This window comes from Cariama cristata, unplaced genomic scaffold (genome assembly GCF_000690535.1).
Source record: "Cariama cristata isolate BGI_N322 unplaced genomic scaffold, ASM69053v1 scaffold7951, whole genome shotgun sequence".
NCBI classification, from domain to species: domain Eukaryota; kingdom Metazoa; phylum Chordata; class Aves; order Cariamiformes; family Cariamidae; genus Cariama; species Cariama cristata.
The window spans coordinates 51,817-76,549 of record NW_009597509.1 but is presented as its reverse complement, the minus strand read 5'-3'; the positions used below and the strand labels follow the sequence as shown (position 1 = coordinate 76,549).

The following is a 24,733-nucleotide window of genomic DNA, read 5'->3' as shown; positions in this document are numbered from 1 at the left end:
CCCAAAGAGCACAGAGCCTGGTTCCAGATTGGAATTACAGCAAGAGGTAAGCAACATCAACACAGGTTAGCTAGGCAAGGGTTGTGTCGTGCAGCTGCATACCCAATCAGTGCATGCCCACAGCATCTGGGAGAGCAAGCTGACAACTGCTGACTCTGGAGAAAGACTTACCTCTTCCATTTACCCCCACCCTCACTCTCGTTTTCACTCCAGAGCAAGAATAACTGGACTGTTTCTTTTCCAGATGGTTGAGATGCAGCCCGCAACAGAGCTAGTGCTGGTGAAATCAGCATGGAACACAATTTCCATGTTCTACTGATTGCCACAGCTAACCCTGAGCTTCTGGACTCTTAAAATGCAAGAGTTAGAAAAGGGAGCATGACCAAGGGTGAGTATCATGGCCCAGAGGTAAGGCTCATGTCACTGTAGGATTCCTCTGAGCCTTGCAATACCTGGCCACACCACATCATGATCCACATGGGCAGTCTCTGTGCAAGGAAATGTTCTTGGTGCTAAGGGTGGACAGATATGGGCTGTGTGCGGGCGGCCCTTTGTCTCTTGGAATTAGTTGGGATAGAGGTGCATTGCCATCAGTGGGCCTGCAGCAAGACTGGTCAAGAGAGAGGTCCTCAGCCTAATGGGTAGAAGAGCTGTTGGAAGAAGATGGGCAAAACCCAGATGTAACAAGGACCACCGTGTTTGTGCCTCTGGATGGGCAAGAGGGGATCAGTTGGTGTACCACCACCCTGTGAGATTAACCCAAGTGGTTGTGAGTCTCCAATTTAAGGCAACTTTAGAGCAGAAATTTCCCAGAAATGACAGGCAGTCACTTTATGCACATTGTCAACCTCAGCCACCAAATGATCTTTTCACCAGGACTTTCAGCCTCTAAGTAATGTTCCTCGTATTCCAACATTTGCATGCATTTTCTTGAAAGAGATAGGTAAATTCTTGGGGCAGGAACTGTTTCTCCTATTTGCCAGTAAAGAAACCACCAAAACAAGCCTTCTGCTGGCAGTGAGTGGTACACCACCCCTGCACTGACAATCATATTATCTGCAGAAGGAAAAATCACAGTTCATTCCAGACAGTTATTCTGTCCTGCTTCTCATAAAGCCCCTGTCCTGCCACCTGAGCAGTCACCTCTTGCTTCCACCTTCAGCACCACTTTCCTCCTTCAATTTAATTTCCAAACGCAGTTTCAGCTCAGCCAGACAGCTGCCATGCTTTAGCCTGTTTCTGTTGCTTTCATTGCTGGGTGTCAGGGGAAGATTATGGCAGCTGTGATCAAAGCTTAATGTTTGCATCCACAGCAGCAGTGGCTCAAGCCAAGCTAAACCAATCCTGTGGGGAGATGACACTTTATTGCTGGGCCTTCTCTCTGTTGACATCAATGCATACACAAACCCTTCCCTCCTCTTCTGTGAATTCTTTAATCTTTTGTGGCAATCTCAAATTCCCCGACTTTTGTTTCCAAAGCTCCATCAGCTCAGCCCTCACTTACGTCTGTGCCTTAATCTCATCCTATATACTCCATCCTTAGCTGCTTAAGAGCAGAAAAGTGGCTGCATTGGTTCAGACAAGGGTTCTGGCTCACAGCATCCTGCCTCCAGCAGTGGCCAACAGTACAAGGAAGGGTGTAAAAACAAAGCCAGGAGAGTGATGTTCCCCTGATGGGCTCTGCACACTGCAGGGGCTGTTCCTAGCCACAGATGGTCTCTTTTGGCTCATTTATTCTCCCTAACCACAGGTTTCTAGTGTAGTACAATAAAGCGTACAGACTTTTGCTCTGCGCTCTGCATTTACTCAAGTCAGGCTGCCCTGCCACTTCTCAAATTCTCATAGTCCACATGAGATCCCTCCACTCCAAAAAGCACTTTAGAAATAACCATGAATCTCTGCCTCACCCCAGCTTCACAGGTATCTTACAGTACATGGGACATGAGTCACCAAGCTTCCACTGGACCCTTCCAATCCATACTGCTTTTCAGTGCAATCCTCTGTACTTTATCCCTCATCCATGATGCAAGATAGTCCTCAGTGATAAACTGGGAGAAGAGAGACAGAGGGACCTTTTCCAGGAAATACGGACTCGGAAAGAGGCACCCAGTATCTGGCATCCCTCCACACTGTGGCAGGGTCAGTTCCAGCTGAATACAACAAGTTCTTTAATCAACCTAGCGTCTTTAAATCCTCCAGTGGCTGAGACTCAAGGCTGCATAGCTGTGCTCTTCAGGCAATGGGGAAGAGGGTGAACCAAGGAGTGGGGAAAGGTAGATTTGTACTTGAAAGTAACATTGTGGCACCAGTGGGACTCTGCACTTGGGCTGATTTTGGAGGGGAGATGTGAACATCAGAGTTGACCAGGTGGGGAATCAGGTAATGCCCTCCCTCTCCTCACTCCTGTTTATCATCTCCAGAACCTCTTAATTTCGTCCCCCTTTTTCTGCAAGTGAACTCCCCAGGAGGGTGCAGTCCCCACGGCAGAGGTGCAGAATCAACACTGTAAACCCCACCTTCTTTTCCATACCCTGATGAAATAAACTGCTATGTCACAGAATCGCTGTCTTTGGCAGTGTGACTCCCATGTCCAGCTTCTGTTTGGGATTCTGATTTCTTCTTCCTAAGGGTAGCGCTTTGCAATTCTCTTTATTCAACTCCATCTTGTTGATTTCTCCAGTTTGCCAAGATCATTTCAAATGCTGATCTGATCCTCTGAAGTGCTTGCAGCCTTTCCAAGCTTGGTGCCATCTGTGAATTTTATAACAGCACTTCCTATTTCATTATCTAAGCCACTAATAAAAATACAGAAGAGAGCAGAGTCCAAAACAGTCTTACTTGAATTGTGTTTCCAGTACACCACTGACAACTACTGAGAAAGCAGTTTTTCGATTGGCTGTACACCCGTGTTATAGCTATTTAATCTAGACCACATTTCCCTGGTTTCTTTAGGAGAATCTTAAGGCAAAGTACCAAACACATTGCCCAGGTCATGGCATATCAAACTGACTGCTTCCTCCTTAGCCACTAGGACAAATACCCTCCCAAATTAGATACAGTTAAACCCTCATGCTCAACAATTGGTTAGCTAAAAAATTATTATAACATCTTTCTATGAATCAGTTAAGCTGACTTGCCCTTCATTTCCTTGATCCTCAGTTCCTACCTTCTTTAATGATACAGATTATATTTAAAGCTAGGTACCCTGCTTGCATTTCCCCAGCCGCCTGGCACCTCCTGCATCCTCCCCAAGGTCCTGATGATGAAATGCTCATGGGTCAGAGACTGCTCCTGCAGCTTCCTCTGAAGTTCATTAGGACATGCTGACAAGGACAAAGCTAACTCATTTGAATACTTTTGAGTCTGTTCTGATTCTGCCCTGGGCTTCTTTCTCCTCATTAAAATTATTTTAGTTAAGTTTTGAAGACTGAAACAAAGGCAACATTTAACTCTTTGGCCCTTTCTGTATCAAATATTATTTGAGCTCTTAGACTTGCCTTTTCTTCTTACTTTACATATGCTTATGGACCCATTTCTTGTTGCCTTTTGTACCTCTGGATGGTCATCCTGGGGTTCAGCTTTGACAGCTCCACATGCCTGCGTGATTTCTAGAGATTCTTCATTAGTTGTGGGCTCTTCTTTCTGCCTTTTGTGATTGCAGCTTTTGATTTTGGATCCTCAAAGAGCTCCTGACGCAGCCTCAGTGCTCTCTTCCCACGCTTCTGAGCTTTCCCCTGCACAGGCACAGTTTGCTGTTGTGCCTTTAGTATCATCCCTTTTGGCAGCCGCGAACTGTTCGCAGCTCTTTTATCCTTCAGATTCCCCTCCCAAGAGATGCTCCCTGCACTGGTCCCCTGAGGCTGCTGCCGCCGATGCTTTTCTGGAGTCCATTATCCTCACATCATCCTTTTCTTCAGCTCAGGAATGCTTTCATCGCACAAGCACTTTTCATACAGACTACCGCTACACTCAGATTTTCAGGGATTCTTTGCGCTCTGGTGAAATCAAATAGTAAGTTTAGACTCCTTCGTAACTGTCACCTCCACTTTCCAAAATATAAATTTGTCTCCAGAATGTTTCAAGACCTTAATGGACAGTCTACCCTGCATACAGAAGTTCAGGTAATGTATGACCTGGAACCTCTGGTGCTGTCCTTTAGATGTTTCTGGTAGTTGCAAGACACTGGACCAGTGAGCAGGATGTCTCTAGTCCACAGGACATCTAGCAAAGGTCTACTCTGAATAATGCTGGAACTGTACAAGGAGGGTGTGCAAGCTTAGCAATCACCAGCATTGAATGCCATATAGTATAAATTGAAAATGTATTCATAATGATTAGCGCTTGAGTGAATGCTTAGCATATGGAAAAAATAATTAGCTGATTATAATCAGGCATTTTATTATCAATGATTCTCCATGCACATTTTTTAATATCTAAAGAACTGATCAAATATGTACGAATCTGGACTGTGTTTTGGCTTGGCAGAACTGGGATGGCTGCAGGGCTGGACCCTGTTGAGTGCTGTTAATCACTGGATGACATGTGTCATCGTGGAGCCCATGGGTCTGGGGAAGACAAAACACTCCTTCTTCTGCTCATCACCCTTTCAGTGCATTTGCTATAACAGGGCTCCACGAGCAGGCAGCTTTCACAGCGATGTGTATGCCACACTTGGATCTCCTTAGGCCACAGGGGCCATGACTCCAGCAAAACTGAAACTGAGCCCCTCAAAGGGTGAGACCTTCATGGCCTGGGCAGAGTCCCCACCAGCATATGCAGAAAATCTGCTCCCAGCTGTCTTGGGGATGTATTTTATGGAGGTATGGACTCTTCCATTTTGGGTTATTAACAGCACAAACAGGCTGGCCCCCAAGCCTTCAATTGCTGACTAACCAGCAAACCTTGTGTTTATTACAGCTTGTCTCCCCTCATGCAAGCTGGGGTTCAAGGACGGCTCTGCCTCTAAGCTCCCTCAGCCCCAACTGGGCCAGGACCACCCCCCCACCGAAAAAAAAAAAAAAAGAAGTAGCAAGAGCCCTTCTCCTTCCCTGCCTCCTCTGCTCCATCTGGCAGAGCAACAGGAGCGGCAGGTCCCATCTCGGCAGGTGGTTACACTACACCCCAAGCTCTCTGCAGCCTTAACACCCACACCCAGACTCAGCAAGAGCCCTGCCGGGTTGGAGAGAGATCCAGCATGCCGGCATCTCAGAGGGTCCCCACAGTTGCTGCTGCACCGGGTGAGTGATCATGGCAGACCTTGCTGCCTGCCACCCTGGGGCAGAGCATGGGGGGCCAGGGAAAGGAGGCAGCTCTTTTATTCCTGATGGGAGTGCTTGGCCTGACAGCCGGCAGCATCTCTCCTCCAGGCAGCACTGTGATTTTGCAGGATGCTGCCGAGTTATACGGCAAGAGACAATTTCCAGGTCGTGACACTGCAGCATGTCATGAGTTCATGTAACACAAGTGTGCAGCAGTGATTCCTGTGTGCACAGGATGCTATGGGCTTCTCTCAGAACCAGGAGCAGTCCATCCCACATACACGGCATTTGTAGCTGGGGAAGGAGGAACACTTTATCCAGTGGGATGAATTGAGAGGACAGGTAGGACTGCCTGACATGGGGCTTGTGGAGCTGAGGGCAGTACGTTGTAGGAGCATTTGGGGAGCTTTTATGGCTGCAAGGCGGATGCCAGCTTCTCCACAAGGTGCTGCCTTCATCCCAGGGCAGCCAACCTCAGCCATGTCCTCTGCCCACCCACATGTTCCTCTGCAACACACGGGCTGGGCCCTGTAGGGCAGAGCTGGTAAGGCCCAAAATGAGGAAAGACTGGCAAAATTAAGGGGCTGTTAGGAGGTGTCCCAGGGACAGGAATTTCCTTGTTGTTCAGCATTCCCACATGTTTTGTTTGCAATAGGAAAACAGCATCAGCTGTCTGCAGGATGCCATCTGTGACAGAGGAGCTGGGATGACCCCAGGAACCACACACATCAACACCAGTGCTCTAGAAATGCTGCAGTATTTTCAGCTGTAAGCATATGAGCTACCAACCACCACAACTTTCTCTGGCCCTGCCCAGACTACCACTTTTACACCCTGCCTCAAAACTGGGACAAAAAACCCAAAAGCAAGAAATAACAGCAAAAATAGGTAAAATAAAACCCAGAGAAATCCTTGCTCAGGCAACAGATAAACCATAAACAAAAGCACTCCTATAAACTCAGCTGGCTGTGGACAGCTACAGCAAAATGGATGTTGTGCCCTTAAGGGCTCTTGTACTCCTGCAGTATTTAATTCACAGCGCACGATAAAGCAGAGGATTAAAGGGCAGTCTCTAGCTATGCAGGCAGCAATAAATGAAGCTCTTCTTGGAAAAAGCAAATAAATAAATAAAGACAGGAGCTCCCCTGGCAGAACAGCCTTGCTTCTGAATCATGTATCTCTAGTAGCATTCCCCACTTGTGAGTCTACCCATTACTGTGCCAGTATAGGAGGGACAGGGCTTGGAGGCATTACCCGTATACCCCCTTGCTCTCTTAAAGTTTCCCTTCCTTGTTTTGTAGCTAGGATTATATAGACCCTCTTGGTGCCTTTTTACCCCAAATTTAAAATGGAGATGATAGCAACACCCCACATCTTGAAAAGACTTTGTACACAAGAGGTGAAAGACACCCATTGTGTGCAAGACAGATACTCTTAGGTCTTTAAAAGAAGGGAGTAAATAATAATTTCAAACTAGATTGAACAGAGCACTGGCCTAATGCACACCCTGGTCTCTGGCTGATTTTATGGGTCTTTTCTACCGTCAAGTTTCCAGTCGTTCCCTGACAGAAGCCCAGGGAGGTGGATACTCATGATGAGGAGAGAAAAAGCACATGGCTTCCATTTCACCACACTTGCACCATGGCAGTCAGTGCTCCAGGTCTGGGTCCTGAACCTTCCTATCCCGTACCTAACGTGACTTCGACTAAAGCACTGCCTATGCAGTCATGCTGGATCCTCAGTCATCCCTGGGACATTTCTTTAAAGGCAAAGCTGGACCACAACCCTGTTTTGTGTATGGTTTGGAAACCTGGCTTCATACTTGCTCACAGTGAGACTTGAAAAAGTCATGCCATCCTCCAGAATGGAAGAATACATACATATTTTCAGACAGGTGAGAATGTTCCATTTGGACTTGAATTTTTTTTAAATGTTGTATTCCAATTCTGACACTGAATTTAAAATACTCAGCATGAGCAGTCATCTCTAAATGCTAAATCAAAATGCTTTGTTCAATAATGATCAAAACATGACATTTGCTTATTGAAGGTAGAACTAGTTCCTCCCTCTCTGCTTTTATTAGCAAATGAAATTCTGTAAGAAAAAATGAGAATAGTTTCACAGTTTTTCATTTTCTAAGGGATGTAGGTCCTGTCTGAGCTCAATCCTTCCAGACTGTGCCAGCCACCCAAATGCTCTTCCACTAAGAGGAATAGGGAACAGTTAGGAGAGACATAAAGGTGAGTACAGATCACACTTAAAGAGCATCTCCCAGGATAATGTAAGGCACATAGGCTAAATTAACGGACCTAGGAGTGCCTGTGAAGTTGCAGGTCGGTGTGTGCATTGTGATTGCTTCTACTCCCTTGTTGGAGCAAATGTGGGTATCTTGCCCCTCTGCCATGTAGGAAGGCATCCCAAGGATGTGAGGCAGAAGGTGCTCATGGTGCTCTTTGGCCAGCCTTTTGTCAGGATAAATGTGTCCTTGGGACACACCACGGTGCAGCCTGTGTTTGGCTGCTTTGTCCTCCACAAAATCTTTCATTGCAGACCCCAGGATTTCTGTGAGATTTCCAGGAGCTTTCCAGCTTCGGTGCTGTGGCCTCTCCTTTCTGCTCCCCTACAGTGTCCCCACAGGTCTCATCCCACCTTCTCCCCTGTAAAGGTCTTCAGCTCACATGCAGAGGCACTATTCAAAATTAAGGAAGGCAGCAGGAGCCAAGAGGACAAGGGTCTACCATTTCTGATCCATTACTAGCTAGGATCTCTAGGAGGGCAAAACTTTTGCCTTCTTGCTCTGGGTATACAAGTTTGTTCCACAAGAGATGAAGACCTTTAGGGGCTGCGATACCCAGCTGAGTGAATGATAATGCAGGCTGAAAGAGGCAGGAAAGAGTTCATAGGCACCTTATGGGATCTGAGAATGTTGAGCTGACAAGAATGAAAGCAGTGAAAGGAACTGAGAGCAGCTAAGCCTGCAGCAGAGCTCTGGAGAAGAGCCTTGTAGGACACAGAGACGTTCAGGATGCAGCCATGGCTGAACAGAGTGAATCGTCCCACCTGGCATAGTAAATGCCTGGACTTTCGGCTCTTCAGGCTTCTCTGCCTTCAGTAGGTAGTGATGACTGCCCACTCCACACTGGCCCTGCCTGAATGTCAGTGCTGTGGGTTTGTCTGCTGGCTGGACCTCCTCCGAGAAGGTAAAGTGCTGGCTGGACTACCGAGCACAGGCTCCCTGGCATTATTTAATCTTATTGAACAACTTCTGCTAAACGCTGCATGTTCATATGGTTGTTGTGGATCCAGCTCTGCCACGGGGCAGAGGGATTCAGGCTGTGGCTGCCATTGGTGGGTTCAGGAAGAAAAGCGCTGCTTCAGGGAGTAACTTCCAGGCAGAATAAGTTTAGCAACTCAAGTTTAGCAACTTAGCCCATGGACCTGTTTGCAGTATTCTTGCTTACAGACTGTTGTATCCGGGTCTGAAACATGGCTCTGTTGGTAGGTAACCATCCCTCCAGGAGAAGAACTGATCAGTCACCTCCTTAAGAAGCAATCCCAGAGCTGGATTAATGTGGCTTCATGTTTATCTCTTCTTACCTCTGCTTCTGGCTCCCTATAGAGCTGGGGACACACCAAAAGCAGCCTCATCCACTATGCATGGGGGATGACCCTCCTGCAGCCTCATCTTTGACTACAGAGTTGACTTCTCTTGCTATGGCCACAACAGCATGCCATGGACCACAGCCTCCCACCTCCAGGAGTAATGTGTCTGCAGGGATGGAGGCTGTAGTAGGAGAAGTGATGGGACAGAAGGCAGTTGGAAAAACACAACCTGGCACAGAGCTGAGGACTTTTTCCATCCTTTACTAAATAGCACAATTTATGCAGCTGGTGTTGGAGACCCTACCAGCTGCCTTGGAGGGAATCTCCTGCCGTAGTGTAGAAGCTGTGACAGGCAGGTGAGTGTTTCTGCCTCTGCCCATGGATGGGAACTCAACCCAGGGACACCAGGCACTTGATTCCAGCATAGGGTTTAGTGACAGGGAAGCATCATTCTGATTATAACGTATCATCCTTGAAAGCACAAGATGCAGTTCACAAGGCAAAAGAATTTCTTTTCTCCCTCAGAAAATGTTAATTATGTTGCCCTCATTAAATGCTAAACACATTGATCCACTGGAGCAGAGAGCACCATACGGTTATTCATGACAAAATACATCTCCGGAGCCCTGTTGCAACAGTGGGAAACTGCATGGAGATGGATGCGGTGAAGGAGCGTGGAGTCAAAAGGACATGTGTGAAAGGCCTGGTGCTGCTCTGACTGTACTGGAAGACAAGATCCTTCCCTACAATAAGGGAGGGGGGTTCAGAGCCAGGTCCAAACCCTGTGACTCTTTGCTCAGCAGCAACATGCTCGTTCTGTGGTGAGCTGCACTGGAGTTCACTGGGTGCATTGAGCCTCTGCAGAACTGCGCACTGGTGAAAACAGCACACATGCACGCACGTTGACTGGCCCACTCTGCTCTCTTATTGAATAATCAATGCAGCATTAGATAAAAATAGGTGCCATCTTTCAGGAACAGAGGGGGGGCATGTCTCAACTTTGCCGAGCATCCACTGTTCCTGGATAGCAGCCAAGCAGTCAGTCAGCAGATCAGCTGTGCAGCATCTTCTCCTGCTGCTGTCCCAGGTACAGGGCCCCCAGCGACTGCTCTCAGGGACAGGCCCTGCCCAGCTGGATCGAAAGCCCCACAACATGTCCTGTAGGGACCGTTCCTGTCTCCACAGCCGCCTTTACAGCTGATAAATCAATGATTCGCTCAGTGATTTTTTGAGCATGCACATTGTGGCTGAACGTAAGCAAATCAGGATTCACAGTACAAAAAAAGCAAATCAGTTGCCTGACTTTATCCTCAACTGCCTGCTCTGATGTTAGAACCTGGGTCACTCCAGTTAGCTCCTGGTAGCTCCAGTTTACAGGCAAACTGGGCAAGAAGTGCATGAACAGTGCGGCAAGCACTGCATTAAGATGAAGGGTATAGAAGCCTTCTGCGTTCTCCCATGGGTCTCTTCCAGGTATGTCGAAGCCATGCACATCTGCTGTCTGGGTTGGTCTCAGCTTTCTCCTCCAAAGACATGTGCTGAACTTCTCTGCCTTGTGCTCTGCCTTTAGGGTGTCATCAAGCCAACGCAAGGGCTTGGTGCTTCCCCAAAACTGATTCCCTACTGCTGTAGCAATTCTTCCTGCTTTGTACCTTGGGAGACTATGCAGACCTGAATGAAAACATCTGCTTTCCTTTTGAGAATCGGATTGATACAGATGAAGACCAAGACCCTGAAGACACCTAATTTCTCATTTTCTATTTATTTTGTTGGGACTTTGACTCCTAAATCCTTTGAATGCTGAGTGTCCAAGTGACCTGGCTAGAAAACACCCTGAGGCTATCTCAGCCTGGCATTTCCTCTAGGAAGCAAAGCTCATTTAAAATGAAACCACATTAGTCCTGGCAGGAAGCTTGAATTGTGACTGTCTCAAGGAAGCTCCATTAATTTCTGTTCCCGTTGCACTATGAAAGATCAAATGCTGTGGATCAGTTTTAATTGGCTATTGATTTCTTATGTTATTACCTACGGTTGTGCTGAGATGCCATCAGACGTACTGGATGCTTTTGATTATTCTTGCTGGCAGCTGGGATTAAAAACAGCAGGCACACACTTCCTGATCTGTAATGGATTGCCATGGTGTGCCAACAAAAATCGTTGGCAGGATGAATGGTCCTGCTTTGCCTGTCTCTTGTGCTATTGAGCTGCAGTGCAGTTACTGTTGTGAAGGCAAATACCCTCAGGGACTGGCTGCCAAGGAAAGGAAAGTGAGCGAAAAGCTTCAAAGAGCATGAAGATTTAGTGCTTGCAAAAGTGCTGTCAGCACCAAGGCAGGGTGAGTCAGAGAGCAAGGAGTGGGTGGGCATGGACAAAGCAACAGTCCCCACCAGACAGTGATCCAAGGAGAGGCAGATTGGATTCCTTTTGCATCGCTGGGGATAAACCCCGCTGCATGCCAACCACAGGGATACCCATGTGTGAGCACAAGCAGGACGGCACACACAAACTGTAATAGTGACACAGCCTGCTAATGGCCTTCCTGAGACACGCTTCCCCCTTGGAGCCGATCTGGTGATGCCTGAGCCTAGACTGCGACATGGTCTCATTAGCTGGCAGAGTTCCTCCTTGTTTAACAGGAGATGGTTTCCTGTCCTCCTGAACCCAAATGACACCTTAATCTACAAACCCTGACTTTCTCTAATTGCACCTTGACACAGAGAGAGGCAACACCCGCCCCCCTCCCTCCAAGGACTGTAATTTAATTAACAGGCAGGTATCTCTCAGGATTTACAGCCCAGTTCTAAGCTGCCACTCTCCCTACTCAGTAACTCAGGCCTACAAAAGGCTCACTCCATTTATCTGTGCATTTTGATAACTGCATTTCTGCTAATCCCTCTCTATTCCAGCTTTCTGGATTTACCTCTCATGGACCCACGGAGAGAGCAGTTTATCAAATGAACAGTCCCCATCTCATTTTCATTCATTTCCTGGTTGCTGATCTCAAATGTCTGTATTGTAGATGGCTTCATAGCAGAGCAATACCTATGCTGGCACCATTACCAGTTTCTAGTTTAATCCAACTCTCATATCTGTCCTACAGACACGATCAGAGATAGCACACATGAAAGACGGAGAGATCAGAATCAAAGATGTTGGGGCTGGCTGGATATCAAGAAGCATTTATTCTGTTCCTCCTTCACAAACTGGGATCATCTCTCCACAACCTGTTCTTGACATATGTTTTCTAACAGGTTCATAAAAAAAACTCCAGTATCGGAGACTCCCACAAATTCCAAACAATCCTTTCAAGTGCTTCCTGCCCTCCTGTTAGATGTCTGAGAGCAAGAGGGAGAACAATGTTGAAAGACCACCTTGCACATCTTACCCAGATGGAGGTAGCTTCTGGTACATGAGGCCATACCATCTGTCCTGCTGGTCGTGAGGAGCAGATTCATTTTGCTTTGGTTGTGGTTTTGTTTCCATGGTGGATGATGGGGTAGCAAGTCTGTCCCTTACAACCGGTTTTGTGGAGCATGTTAGGATCTAGCAAGTCCAAAGAAAACTAGTGTATTACTGAATGTGAGTGACTGAGGGTCAAACCCAAGACCCCTGGATTTTGATGCATGGATCAATAGTCTCTGGGTTAATAGCTGTATTTTGAGAGCTCAGCTTGGAGGTGATCTGACTATTTCAGATCAAGTACAGCTCAAAAGAAGGTAACAACCAAATGATCTGTACTTAGGGAGCTATATGTGCAAGTGAGCACTTGTGCCCTCACCTTTGACTTCACACTGGAAAGACCAGTGCTGCCATGGGATTGCCCATGCAAATTGCCACAGATATCTCCGTCTTGGCAAATTGGTACCTAAATCCCTTAATGACTTGGTAGAGAGGAGATCACACAGAACAGCTCAGCAGTTGCTGACTAGATGCATATTCCCCGTCTGACGATAGTCAGGATCTCTGCAGATTTGGTGTCTGCTCCAGCTTTGAGACTCTACAGTGCCAGAGGAAGTGTCCTGTGAGCATCTCCAGTGACGGGCTGTGTGAACTGGCCTCCTGGACAAATGTCACTGGCTACTCAATGGACATGAGACATTCAAGGACAACTGAAGTGGGAACTGGCAGGAACTACAGGGGAGCTCTGCTTCTGCACATCTGCTCTTCAGTAAATGCCTTGTCTTTCAAACCTCTGCTCCTCTGCCAGTGAAAGTAAAACTTGGCATCAAACTGAGGGAAGGAACAACCAGAATTCATACAATTAGTGTAGGACCTACAGTATAACATTCTGCTAGCTATGGCTGCCCAGCCTGTTACCAAACAACGCACAGACAATGTGTGTGTTACATTAGCTGAAAAAACCAACTGTGGTAGAACAGAGTGCACATAAGGTCCTGCTCTTTCCCCATCGCTGAGCATTTCTTAGTTCCTAAATCCTTCCTACCCATCCACAGGCTGGAAGTCAAAAGGGGAAAAGGTCTGGACTGTGGAGGAGGAGACACCGAAATGCCTTTTATTTCAAGAACCGTTGTCACTGCAATTATCCATGAGAGGTTTTATCCTGAACTTGCAGAAGTAGAACTAAAGCCCAGGGAGGAGTAACAAGAGGCTTCGGGCCATGCTGGCAGTCAGGAGCAGAACTCTGAATCTCTGGAGCCGGCTTTGCCTGGTTGCGATCAAAGACACTGCGAGGCTGCAAGGTTTGGGAGAAGGATAAAGAAAGGGAGAATAGCTGTTCCACAGTGAGGAATTCACCGCGAGTCTTCTAGGGAGCTGGCGTTGCTGCATCCATCACAGTCGAGCAAAGCTATAATGAATGAGGAATTAAACCCAGTCGCGGAGTTCCCTTTGACCAGCCCCTTCTGCTGGCCTGACCTGACCTGGTCTCCCCACAGGACAGAGCAGCCTTTTGGCTAGCACTAGTGCAGCCCCCTAAAATCAGCAGGGCTGGAGAGAAGTCACTCAGAGGAGAGACCTGACCGCATCGACAGCCAGGGAGTCACAGCTCCCTGTGAAGACCTCATTTGTCACTTGGTTCAACTTGGGCAGAGAAAGAAGAAGAGGAGGAGGAGACGGGGGGGAGGAGAGTGAACACCAGATCTCAGCTAGCACTGCTCAGAGCTCCCTTCTCCTCCACTACAGACCGGGAGCAGCAGCAGCTGGGATTGCAAAGGGTATTGAAGCACAATACAAGCAAGTTTTACACCAGAGCGTGGCAGGGGCAGAAGGCTGGCTGCATGCACATACGAACTTTTCTAGGGAAATGTATACAAAGGCTCACATGGTCCAGAACATCATCTCTCCTGGTCAAGTACGGCTGGGCTGCCCGGCAGCACAGGCAGACGTGCTGCACACAGCACAAGTGGAGCCATCTCTGGGCAGTCTCTGTGGTGCTGGGCAAGAGAAGCCACGTACAGACATGTTAACTCACTGCATCTGTAATGCTTCCCACTTGCTTTTGAGTTTGTAGGAAAGCCAGCATGCCTGGCCCACCAGGACTGCCAGCCGTGCAGGGAGGACCACGAGACAAGGGGCTGCCCCAAGACATGACTGTGAAATGATCCTAGGAACGGCATGGCTGCTCACTCTTCGGCTGGAAAAAATTAAAGCTCCCAGCTTAGGGCATTAAGCTTAACAGTGACATCACTGGAGATGCAAAGGGTTTTTTTCTTCTCCACCAGAGAAGGTAGAAAAAAGAAATAGAGGCCAGACCCTTAAAAGAATTAATAAGAAAGAAACAAAGAACCTCAAATCTGAATCCATCTGCCCAGCTTCCCTTCAGTTCATGGCTGGCATGGCTTGTTCTCTGCCTTCTGGGAGGATTTAGCTCCTATTGACAGATGAGCTAACCAGTTCCCCTCAGCTCTTGAAGCTTTATCAAAGCCAGTTAATCATGTTACTGACGTCTGTCCAGGCCAGGCCTCTCCACTTCTGTCCTCTGCCAATAAGGCAAGACAAACGCACACCACACACATATAGGGATAATTTTTTTCCACTCTCAATTCCACCATTAAGAGGATGTCACCAGTGGCTACTGTGCCAACACATGGGTGCTGCCTGTCTCTCTTTCCCCCCCTTTGCTATCCTTTGTTCCTGGAGAAATGTGGTAGCTCCATCAGCATCTCATGAAGGAGCAGGAGCTCTACAGGCCAAGCCCATGTCTCCTTGTAAGCACAGTGGTGGCAACAGTGGGAGGAACTGGCCTGGGTTTCGGCAGGCCCAAGTCCTGTGCTAGAAGGATGCTGAAGCTAGGAACCATTTGAACCCGGATACCAGGGTGTGCAGTCCAGACCTCTGTCTGGGCCACTGAGTTTGTTCTACTTCTGTACCCCAACTTCACCATCTGCTGCTCTGTGACATAGTCTGTCCCGCTCCTCCTGAGGGCTGAACTGGGGGGCTGTGCTCCTTCCCTCTGGAGTGGCTCTACCCACACAATCACACACCCATCAAGTCAAGAGGACTGCCTTGTCCCACCGAGTTTCTGGAAGGCTCCTTCTGCTTTTATACCAATGATGGAAGGACCTAGACATGAAGAGCTCTCTAAGACCCTCTTTGTTTCCTGTCAGGGTCACTTGGAATGACGTTATCTGGTGGCCTGTGCTTGGGCGGACAGTGCTCAGGAGCACTTTTGGAGGTGGCTAGTGTTCACTGGACTGTTCCGGCAACCACTGCTCTTTCAACAGCCTGGCTGGTGAGTGCTTCTGCCCGTAGGTATCGTCCGATATGTTCCCCCATCCTGCAGACCTGCACTGGGGCTATAGCTCGAGCTCTCAGGGAGACCCTGCTGTGGCCAGGCTGCTAGCATCTGGTTTGCTGTCTGGGCTTGCTCAGTGCAAGGCAGTTTCATCCTCAGAGCTGCTCTGTACCAGCAATGGGACAAGGACCCCAGGCTGGGCCATGACTTGGGCTGGTCGAGACTTGCAGCTCCAGGGCGGGCCAAACAAGGGACAGCCACCCCTGCCCAGCAGAGAGACTGGGCTGGAGAGCCAAGGAGCTGCACGTGGAGAGACCCTGCCATACCCAGCCATGAGGCAGTCCCTAAATTAGCTATTCCAGAAAGGAAGGAGTTTCTCAAAAGCCTTACACTCCCTAGCCTCCCCCAGACCTCCCCACTCTCTTCTTGCTCTGAAGAGAGATTTGTTTCTCTCTGGGGTTGCTCCAGGTCCGTCTGCCAGCCCAGCTGAGGACACACTCCAGGGCTGCCCAGACGAGCAGAGAGGACTGTAAAAAAGGGGTCGCAACAGCAAAGAGGAGCAAAAGCCAGGGAGGCTCAATCTGAGCTGAGCCGTACCGGCCGGCTCTCCATGCCGTCTCCCACTCCTCTCCATGGGTGAGTGGGCAGGCGACCTTGGCTGTGCCATGAGATACGATCACCCACCTATACAGACAATGTCCATGAAGCCATACATTCCATAGCAGATCTGGAAGAGCAGGTCCTGGCGCTGCCATTTGGCCGAAGGACTGAAGGTCGACCAGATGAGCCACGAGATACTGGCAATGAGGAAGAGGGAACCCAGGATGGCCGCTGCTATCTGAACCTTCTCAATGACTGTCAGAGAGATGGCCTGCCACTGCAAGGGGAGGCAACAGGGAGAGGAGAGGGGACAAGGGGGAGGGAGGAAGGAAAAAGAGAAGAGATTAGTTACTTGGGGCACATCACGGTTTTACATCATTGTGGTGGTTTTGGAGATCTCAAAGAGCACCTACGAGCATAGGTGCTTTTACCTGGTCCACATCTGAGGTGGAGCATGGCAGTTGTTCAACAGTGCATGGCCTCATGTTTCCTGACAGCATTGCTGAAGAGGCAAAGGGGAGGAATCCTGCATCTCACCAGGAAATCACAGAGACCTAAGGGAGGCAGAATGGACTGGGGGCAAGACACCAAAAATAACATCCCTGCAACAGTGGGTCTGTGATGGCCATCACAAACCAGGACATTCAGTTGCTACCTCAAATAGAGGCCAGGCAGCATCCTCAGCCAGGGTATCCTATTACCATAAGAAGAAGTGTCTCAGAAAGCCAAGTTTTCCTTCAGAGGCCTATCATGAGCTGGCTCTGTGCCACTTTGTGAGATCTGACAGGATCACAGCACTAGGTAGGATCTCGCAGTGGCAATGCACATCCCACAAAACTTGTTACAAACAACGCAAGTTGCTGTGGTCAGGACACCCTGCCTTTAGGTGATGACATGTTCAGGCTGTGTTCCAAGGTAAACGTCAATGCTTCTTCCCCAGAAGAAGGAAAAAATAGAAATAACTCCCCCAAATCCATTCACTATGTCCAATAGCTTTGTACAAGCTACAGTATAAATATCCTAAGCCTGGACTCCTCTCTGTCATCCAGCATAAAACCTCCCCACTCAGATTTACATTGCTGAGACAACTGCCCTGTGAAAACCAAGACCAGAAATTGCTTTCTTTAACAAGACTTGGAGACATGGTCTGTAGCCCCTCCTGCAAATCAGAAATCAAATGTCTAAATAGGCTGAGGAGGGACGTTCTCTCCTGGCATTGAAGTATAGAGGCCACCTTTAGCTGTGAGATACATGCCCTTGAAATCTCAGTGAGACCGGTAAGAAGGATAAATAAAGGCAGACTTCAACCTCCTGCAGGTATAGAGGAATCAGAGGAATTGAAAATGTTTAGTCTGGATTCAGCCCAAATTCAGTGTCCCTGTGAAGCGGCATCTCTGGCAAGCCCTCAGCACCCTGCACGTTTATCAAACATATCCTGGGACAGCAGGGCTTAGCCTTGTCCTGTCCTTTTGCAGGGCAAGAAGGGAGTTCAGTTGCTGAGTCCCTCTTTAATGCTCAGGCCAGCCAGGATCTACCAGTGTTTTCTGGGATGTCAGGAGGACTTTGAACCCTGATTAAAGGGCAAGAAGGGCAACAGATGAATTGTGCTTGTACAGGCATGCATGGCATTGCTACCAGTCCAATGACCAGACCCCTGAATCGAATGTACTCCTCTGCAAAGGGCTGCCTTTGGAGAGCAACAGACGAGAGCTTCAGCCCGAGGCTGAGGTCTGTGGGTTGCAACTGGGAGAAGATTGCCTGGCTTGGCTCAGAGGTGAGCTGAAGTATCTGCCTCTGCCAGCCTTGCTCCTTGGCTTACATCCTGCAAGGGCAGACAGCCCTCAAATCGTATGTCAGGGATGTGCAGCATCAGTCCGGTGGGTGGTACCAGCTTATTTCATAGTTGGCCACAGAGTAGATGGCCATAAAGCTGCTGAGCAGAGAGAGAGAGCTTGTTCCCTGCTGAAGTAGGACTGGGCTCAGCTAACCCCAATCGCCTTCCTGGGCACAGCTGACCCCAGTCCCCTTCCTGCCAGCAGCTCCAGCAGCTGGCCCAGCCAAAGGCAAACATCAAGCACTGGGGATGCCCAGTGGTCTCTTCAACAGTCTGATCCACACCTCCACCAAATCCAGCCACACAAGTGGCCCCTTTGTGCCATGAAGAAGTTGAGGTAGTGAACAGCCCTCCTCTTAGGGCTGGAAGTTTAGTAGTGCCAGTCGCAAGGGGTCAAGGCTAGATGGAGATGTGCTGGAGTCTGCAGGAGATGCACAGCTGTGCAACTCCTCTCCTGACATAAGACAGAGCAAAGGCCACCCAGCACCCATCACCCCCAAATTTGGGTTCTGAGGGTGGGATCAGCAGCTATGCTGTCCTCCTGTCAGTTCTTCAGCTTTGTTCTCAATGGCACCATAAGCAGATGTCGGACAAATCCGCAACCGGTGCCATCAGCTCAGAGCTCCAAGACTAGAGGCGTGTGGTGAGGAGGTGGTTTGGGTACGTGCAAGGGGTTGCACTTTCACCCCTGCAGCTTTCCCCAGATCTCATCTCCCCTTCCACTAACTCTGGCAAATGCTGAGGGGACAGGAGCGCAGGGAGCCCGGTGCACAGCCTGGTGCTGCGTGCGAAGGTTTAACTGCAGGTCCCTCACGCTGACCCGTGTGCGCCTGTGCCAGCCAAATCATTCTGCATCATTTCTCTCTCTCAAGGAGGTAATGGACTGGCTCCTCACCATCTGTCTGGCACACTGCAAGGCCTGTGCTGGCAACAGGTCCTTCCAAGGTAGCAATTAAAGACATAAAAAGAAGAAGGAGCTGTTTTCTACAACTAGCAGCCACATACAACCAGCATCACTGCTTTGCAGAGACAGGGCAGTTTATGTGTAGTACTAAATATACTGTCAAAGGGGATGGGGCTCAAAGCAGAGAGAAGTTACACCTGAGTGCAAACTTCAAAGCCTGCTCCCTTCAGCTGGGAACAGAGAGGCTGAAACTCGGGCAGGGACGCTGCCTGACTCTGCTCAGCTGGCAGCAGTGTCCAGGACGTTTGCTGCGGTGATAATGAAGGAGCTGGAGTCCATCAGCTGTGCCAGGGGGCAGGAGACTCTCCCCGGGCATCTGGCACTAAGTGACAGTGACACACGCAGCAGCAGTCCTGACTCTGTTCAGGAGGCGGCACCGAGGTGTGATTACCCTCTGGCAAGGAGGTAAATGGGTCAGAGCTGAACACTGGGGAAAATAACCAGCTTGCAGAAGAATTTAATATTTTCCAGAAAAAAAAAAAAAGTAAGTAATAAATGTTGTATTTCCTCTCTGGCAATCCTGAGAACTGCAATTTAGCATCCCACGTCTAGCCTGAGCCACCAATAACCAGAGCCATTATTTTTCATCTTTTAAATCCATTTTGCTACACATCTTAGGGTATGAGGTTTGCACAGAGAGAAGACAAGGGGTGAGACAGAGGATAAAGCATGTTACCCAGTGAGAGCACAGACAGAAGGGTCCAAGAGCTGTTTAGAGGTGGAACGTACTGATGAATTTCAGCTGCAGGAGGCCTTGGGAGCCTGCCTCAGTCACAGCACTGTGCCTTTCAGATTTCATAACAGCCCTTAGAAAATCACTGATTTTTCGTAACCCCTCTCCACCATCATTCTGGCCAGCAGACCAGGGATTTGGTGGGTGACCCTATTGTTCTTGTGTCACCACTAGAGTTGTAAAGAAAGGTCTCAGCAATGTTGCAGTGTCCCTTTATCGGCACATCTGAAACCCCCAAAGCTCTTTGTCTGAATGCCTGGCTGCAGACACAGCTCCCTCCCTCCAAATCTCCAGCTCAAACATATAAGCTCTAGCAAGGTCACAGTGTCAAGCAATCCCACCTTGTGGGGAAAGACCTAAACCTGAGCCCTTCTTTCCTCAGCTGATAATGACTGTTGAGTCCCAGGTAGCTGCTGAGCTGCACTGATGTGTACCTTTAACAACCGCCAGCTCATGCAAGTTGTCAATATCAGGAATGTGGCCGTTAGGCAGGTACAGCTACAGATGCTCTGCCAGCGCTGAACAGGGCAGAACTAAGGACTTGGTGGTACCAGAAAGCTTTAAAGGCTCCTGCAGGATAACAGGAGCAGCTTTGTGAGCTCCGGGCTTACAATGGCTTCAGAGCATGCCCAAGCAGCTCTCTGCAATGGCTTATCACCCATGCTGGAAAAATGGCTCCATCCCTCCAGACCATTCTGAAGAAATGTCCTCATTCACTCAGGAGCTGTCTGTCTGTCCTCTGCTACCATCCCTCTTGGCCAAGTGCTTTGGCACACCACCCAGATGTGCACACGCAAAACATGCTCTCTTGGACTGATTTTCCCATTTTCCCCAAATCGTAAAGCTCTGTGACCCAGATGGCTCAGAAAGGGTTTCTTAGGATCTCAGGTCTGACACTTGCAATGACATTAGCCAGGGGCCAAGCTGGGAGTGGTGCCTGCCAGTCTCTTGTTCTCTTGCACTGTTTCATAACCTGCGCGTTTTACTTGGGACAAACCTGTTTCCCTGTTTGCTTAAGTGCTTCTGCTCAGAGACTTGTGAGTGAAAACTCCTGCTGCTAATGTAACACAGATTAATGTCATTACTACAGTATTTAAGGTCTGATCCATATTTCCCTTTCTTTTCCAAAGGTTCCCAAGCACCAGCATAAGCAGATCCAAGGCAGATATTTGCTTGCAGAAGATATCTATGTCTTACTGCAGCGGGTTGCAAAGAAGACTTGCTTGCTGGAAAAGCCTTCCTACACTCCTCTGAGAGCACCTCCATGCCTGCCTCAGGCAATTCAGTTTATTTTTATTGCTGTATCTGACATGTCCCCTTAGTATATATCATTAACAGCCTGAGCTGTGCTAGTCAGCAGTTTAATTTTCAGACCCAGGATCACAACAAAGCAGAGGTTTTTCCTAGAAGGTTGGAGTGGACCATTCCCAGCACTGCTTAGGTCTGGCTCTCCCCTCACTGCTGTCCCGAGGCCCTGGCGATCCTCCTCATTTATCTTTTGGAGGATGGCTTTTCTGTTTATAAATTCACCAAGCAAATTTATGCCACCATTGTGATAGCTTCCCTGCTGTACATTTACAGATGCTGTGGCTTATTCAGATACTGGAAAGGCAGCAGGGAGGAAGGAGGGTCCACTAGGGCTGTGTAATGGAAACGTGCAGTGATGAAACCCCTTCTCCTCCATGTGCCAGAGCATCTGGTAAAACTCAGGCTACGGTATTAGTATCCTAGAAAGCCCCCATTATATGGCACAGGCCATGAAGTCTCTCTTGCTGTGATTGTACCCATTGTTTGCAGGTTGCAGGTTGCAGCTGGAGCTCAGCAGGGACCAGCCAAAGCTCATACTCAACAGAAGTGATTCAGTAAGTCAGGACAACCAGGAGATACCAGTGAACTTGCCTCAAGCTTTTTAGCTCAGGAGCTTAGGCTGAATTTCAAACACCCTGGGAGCTTGGTCACTTTTCTTGCAGATGTGGGTGTCCTGATGAAGAGGCCATGCAAACAAATACTCATCAGCTCTTAACAGAGCATCACCACAGTCAAAATAGAGCCAGAGGGGAACTGGGACCAGATCCCAACCCCAGCACTGGACAACTGAGTATCTTTGCAGCTGAAACAACCCACAATACAGCAAGAGTCAGAGATAACAACTGTAAAGCAGACGTGAACTCCCTGAGACTGCAGACAGTTGTAGGTCTGGGAAGGTTGGTTCAAATGGATTTTCTGTTTGCTAAAATCAGAGCATCACAGTGCCTATGGCTTAGGAGCGGCTACAAAGGAGCTGTATAGATGAAATCCACTGCAGAGTCCCATCATGGTAGATACCTACTCCACTACGTATCAGCACCAGGGTGCCTGCAGTACTATCACGTGCTTCTAAAACTCTCTGTCTTCAGGACCTTTTTAAAATCACGGGCTTTGAACAAATATTGCAACAGAGAGGAGCATTTAAAGCCTCCATGCCCATGACTCCCGTCTCGGTGACTGGCAGACTGGAAAGCAGGAGGATGGATGGATGGATGGATGGACAAAAGCCCTGGATCTTCTGGCTGCTCACAGCTGGTGGGATATTTTTGCTCATTTGCTGCCTGACTGCTGCTTGGTGGGACACCTGCCACGTTGTCCAACAACTTTAATCCCCCAGTCTCAGTGGGCTTGCAGTGTTGCTGCTTTAAGACCTTTGCTCTTAAATGCCTGCAATCCAGGGATGGTGGGGGGTTTAATTTATAGAGATTCATTCTGCCAAAATACCAGACTAAAGGCTTCTCTCTGGTATGAGACATCATAACAGCCTGAAGGCTAGAAGGAGTCTGTGTTCATTATGCATAAGCCATGTTCCCCCAGCTGTGACTTCTCTGCCCATGCCACAAATCTCCACACACATCTGGCCCATGCCGTGCTTCTAGGCACTCCAAAAAATGTGAAGCAGATGTCAGAACAGGCAGAGAAACATGCAGATCCTGGGGAATATATGGGTGTTGCGTGTGCTGTGTGCTGCTCTGCTCAGACCAACTGGACATGCTTCAGGGACCCCAGGGACTGCCAGCTGCCTGAGTTTGGCTTTCCAGTGGTCTGCCACACGAGAGGAGACAGGGCATAGGTAGGCCACATTGCTGGTTAAAATCTAGCCAGGTTCAGAGCATCACCCAAACAGGTTTCATTTGACAAGGAGATGAGGTTTGTGGGGTCCTTGCACGTATTACGGTTGGTCTGGAATAAACAGACAACCATGATTTCCTATGGCATTTGCCCTTCAAAACCTATGCTGGAGAAATTCAGAGATTTCTAGTAAGAATAAAGCTGGGCAGAAGTTCCAGCAGATCCTGAAAAGAAAGGCCAGGGACTATTGCTTTACTTAGAGACATGCTTGTATGTCCAGGTGGCCCCTGTTAGCCATGTGTAGGGTGAAGGATGAGCAGAAAGGATGTTCTTCACAGAATCACAGAATCATCAGGGTTGGAAGGGACCTTTGGAGATCATCTAGTCCAATCCCTCCGCCAAAGCAAGTTCACCTAGAGCAGCAAGTTGCACAGGAATGCATCCAGGAGGGTTTTGACTATGTCCAGAGAAGGAGACTCCACAACCTCTCTGAGCAGCCTGTTCCAGTGTTCTGTCACCTTCAAAGTATGGAAGTTCTTCCTCATATTCAGATGGAACTTCCTGAGTTTCAGTTTGTGCCCGTTGCCCCCTAACTTGTCACTGGGCACCACTGAAAAGAGTCTGGCCCCATCCTCTTGACATCCACCCTTAAGGTATTTATAAGCATTGATGAGATGCCCTCTCACTCTTCTCTTTTCGGGGCTGAACAGACCCAGCTCTCTCAGCCTTTGAGGCTGGAGCCTCTCGGGCTCTCCCTGCCTGCACACGCTGTGACACGTCCTTATGTCACACAGTGTCAGGGCATCGCAGCCCCTGGGTCCTCTCTGCCTCCCTTTCCCAGCGTCAGAGGATGCTGAGAGCCACTGAGGAACGAGGCATGCATGCTGATGGGTTACTGGGGACCCAAGCCCTCAGTCCTCGTGGGAAGTCCAGGCCTGGTACATCAGCCACTTCCCATGGGATTTCACACACTAGTGCTAGTGTAGCATCTGCTTCTCAGAAGTGCCTTTGTGCTGGCACCAGACAGGGTGCCCAGGCACAGAGCTGTAACTGCACACATGCTGTATTTATTCCAGACCAAGTGGCTTTTCACTTCAGTTGCTTCTTCCCACCCTCCAAATTTCCCAGTGCTTCTTCAAGAAGTGCTGTGAAGTCTAAGCCAGCAACATGAAACCTCTGAGCCCGGGGTCTGCACAGTCCTCTGGGACCCTCGCTCCCAGAGCTGAGCTCTCTAACTCAGTTGCTCCTGTCGCTCAGTTTTTGCGTTCGTGGCAAAGGCCAGCAGATCAGGCTGCTTTCTAACAGGCAAGCCCAGAAAGAGCAATGCTTTGCACAGGCTTTTGAAACGTGTGCGTGGGAGGGGAGCTCGCCCGTGAATAGCTGCAACAAATATCAGCTGAGTGAGGAGCAGGAGGAAAGCCACTGACCTCTTGCCCTGAGACACCTGAAGGTGTAGAGCATTTGGAGGTCATTCATTAAAGGGCAGCGCTGGCTACACACATGCCTGCAACTCTGCACCCACAAACCTTCAGTGCTGCTCAGCATCGCTCCCCCAATCTGAGACACACAAAGCATTAGGGGACTCATGGACCAGCTTTCCAGAAATAATCAAATGATGCTTTTTCCATACTCTCCTCCTGTGTTTCAATCTGCTCTGAGTTACTAGAGCCAAGAAATTAAAACACTCTGGGTCTGGGGCTTGGGATGAAACTACTGATCTCTCCAGCCCACAGCACGTGGAAAATTGAATCAGAAGCTGTAGGAACTTGTAGAGAGCAGGTAGTCTTTTTCCTTTCCCTCCCAGCAAAATTTCCCCACTATGCCCCACTAACTTCTCTACCTCATTTAAGACTGGAGGCCTAAAGGGATGCTCCTGTTTCCTCACTGTGGTTAGTGACCTCAGGCCTGGAAAAAGACACACAGAGACTGCAGTTTGGAGGAGAGAGCA

The 24,733-nt window shown here is 48.8% G+C and overlaps 1 protein-coding gene across 1 annotated transcript in view; it reads right to left on the bottom strand.

Moving 5' to 3' along the window:
• LOC104168342 (E3 ubiquitin-protein ligase MARCH4-like) overlaps nucleotides 1–24,733 on the bottom strand; it is a 56,878-nt gene that overhangs the window by 4,781 nt on the left and 27,364 nt on the right. Inside the window, exon 4 of the mRNA XM_009708911.1 lies at nucleotides 16,240–16,432. Coding sequence (XP_009707213.1) covers nucleotides 16,240–16,432 — 193 coding nt within the window. The remainder of the gene's footprint in view (nucleotides 1–16,239; nucleotides 16,433–24,733) is intronic.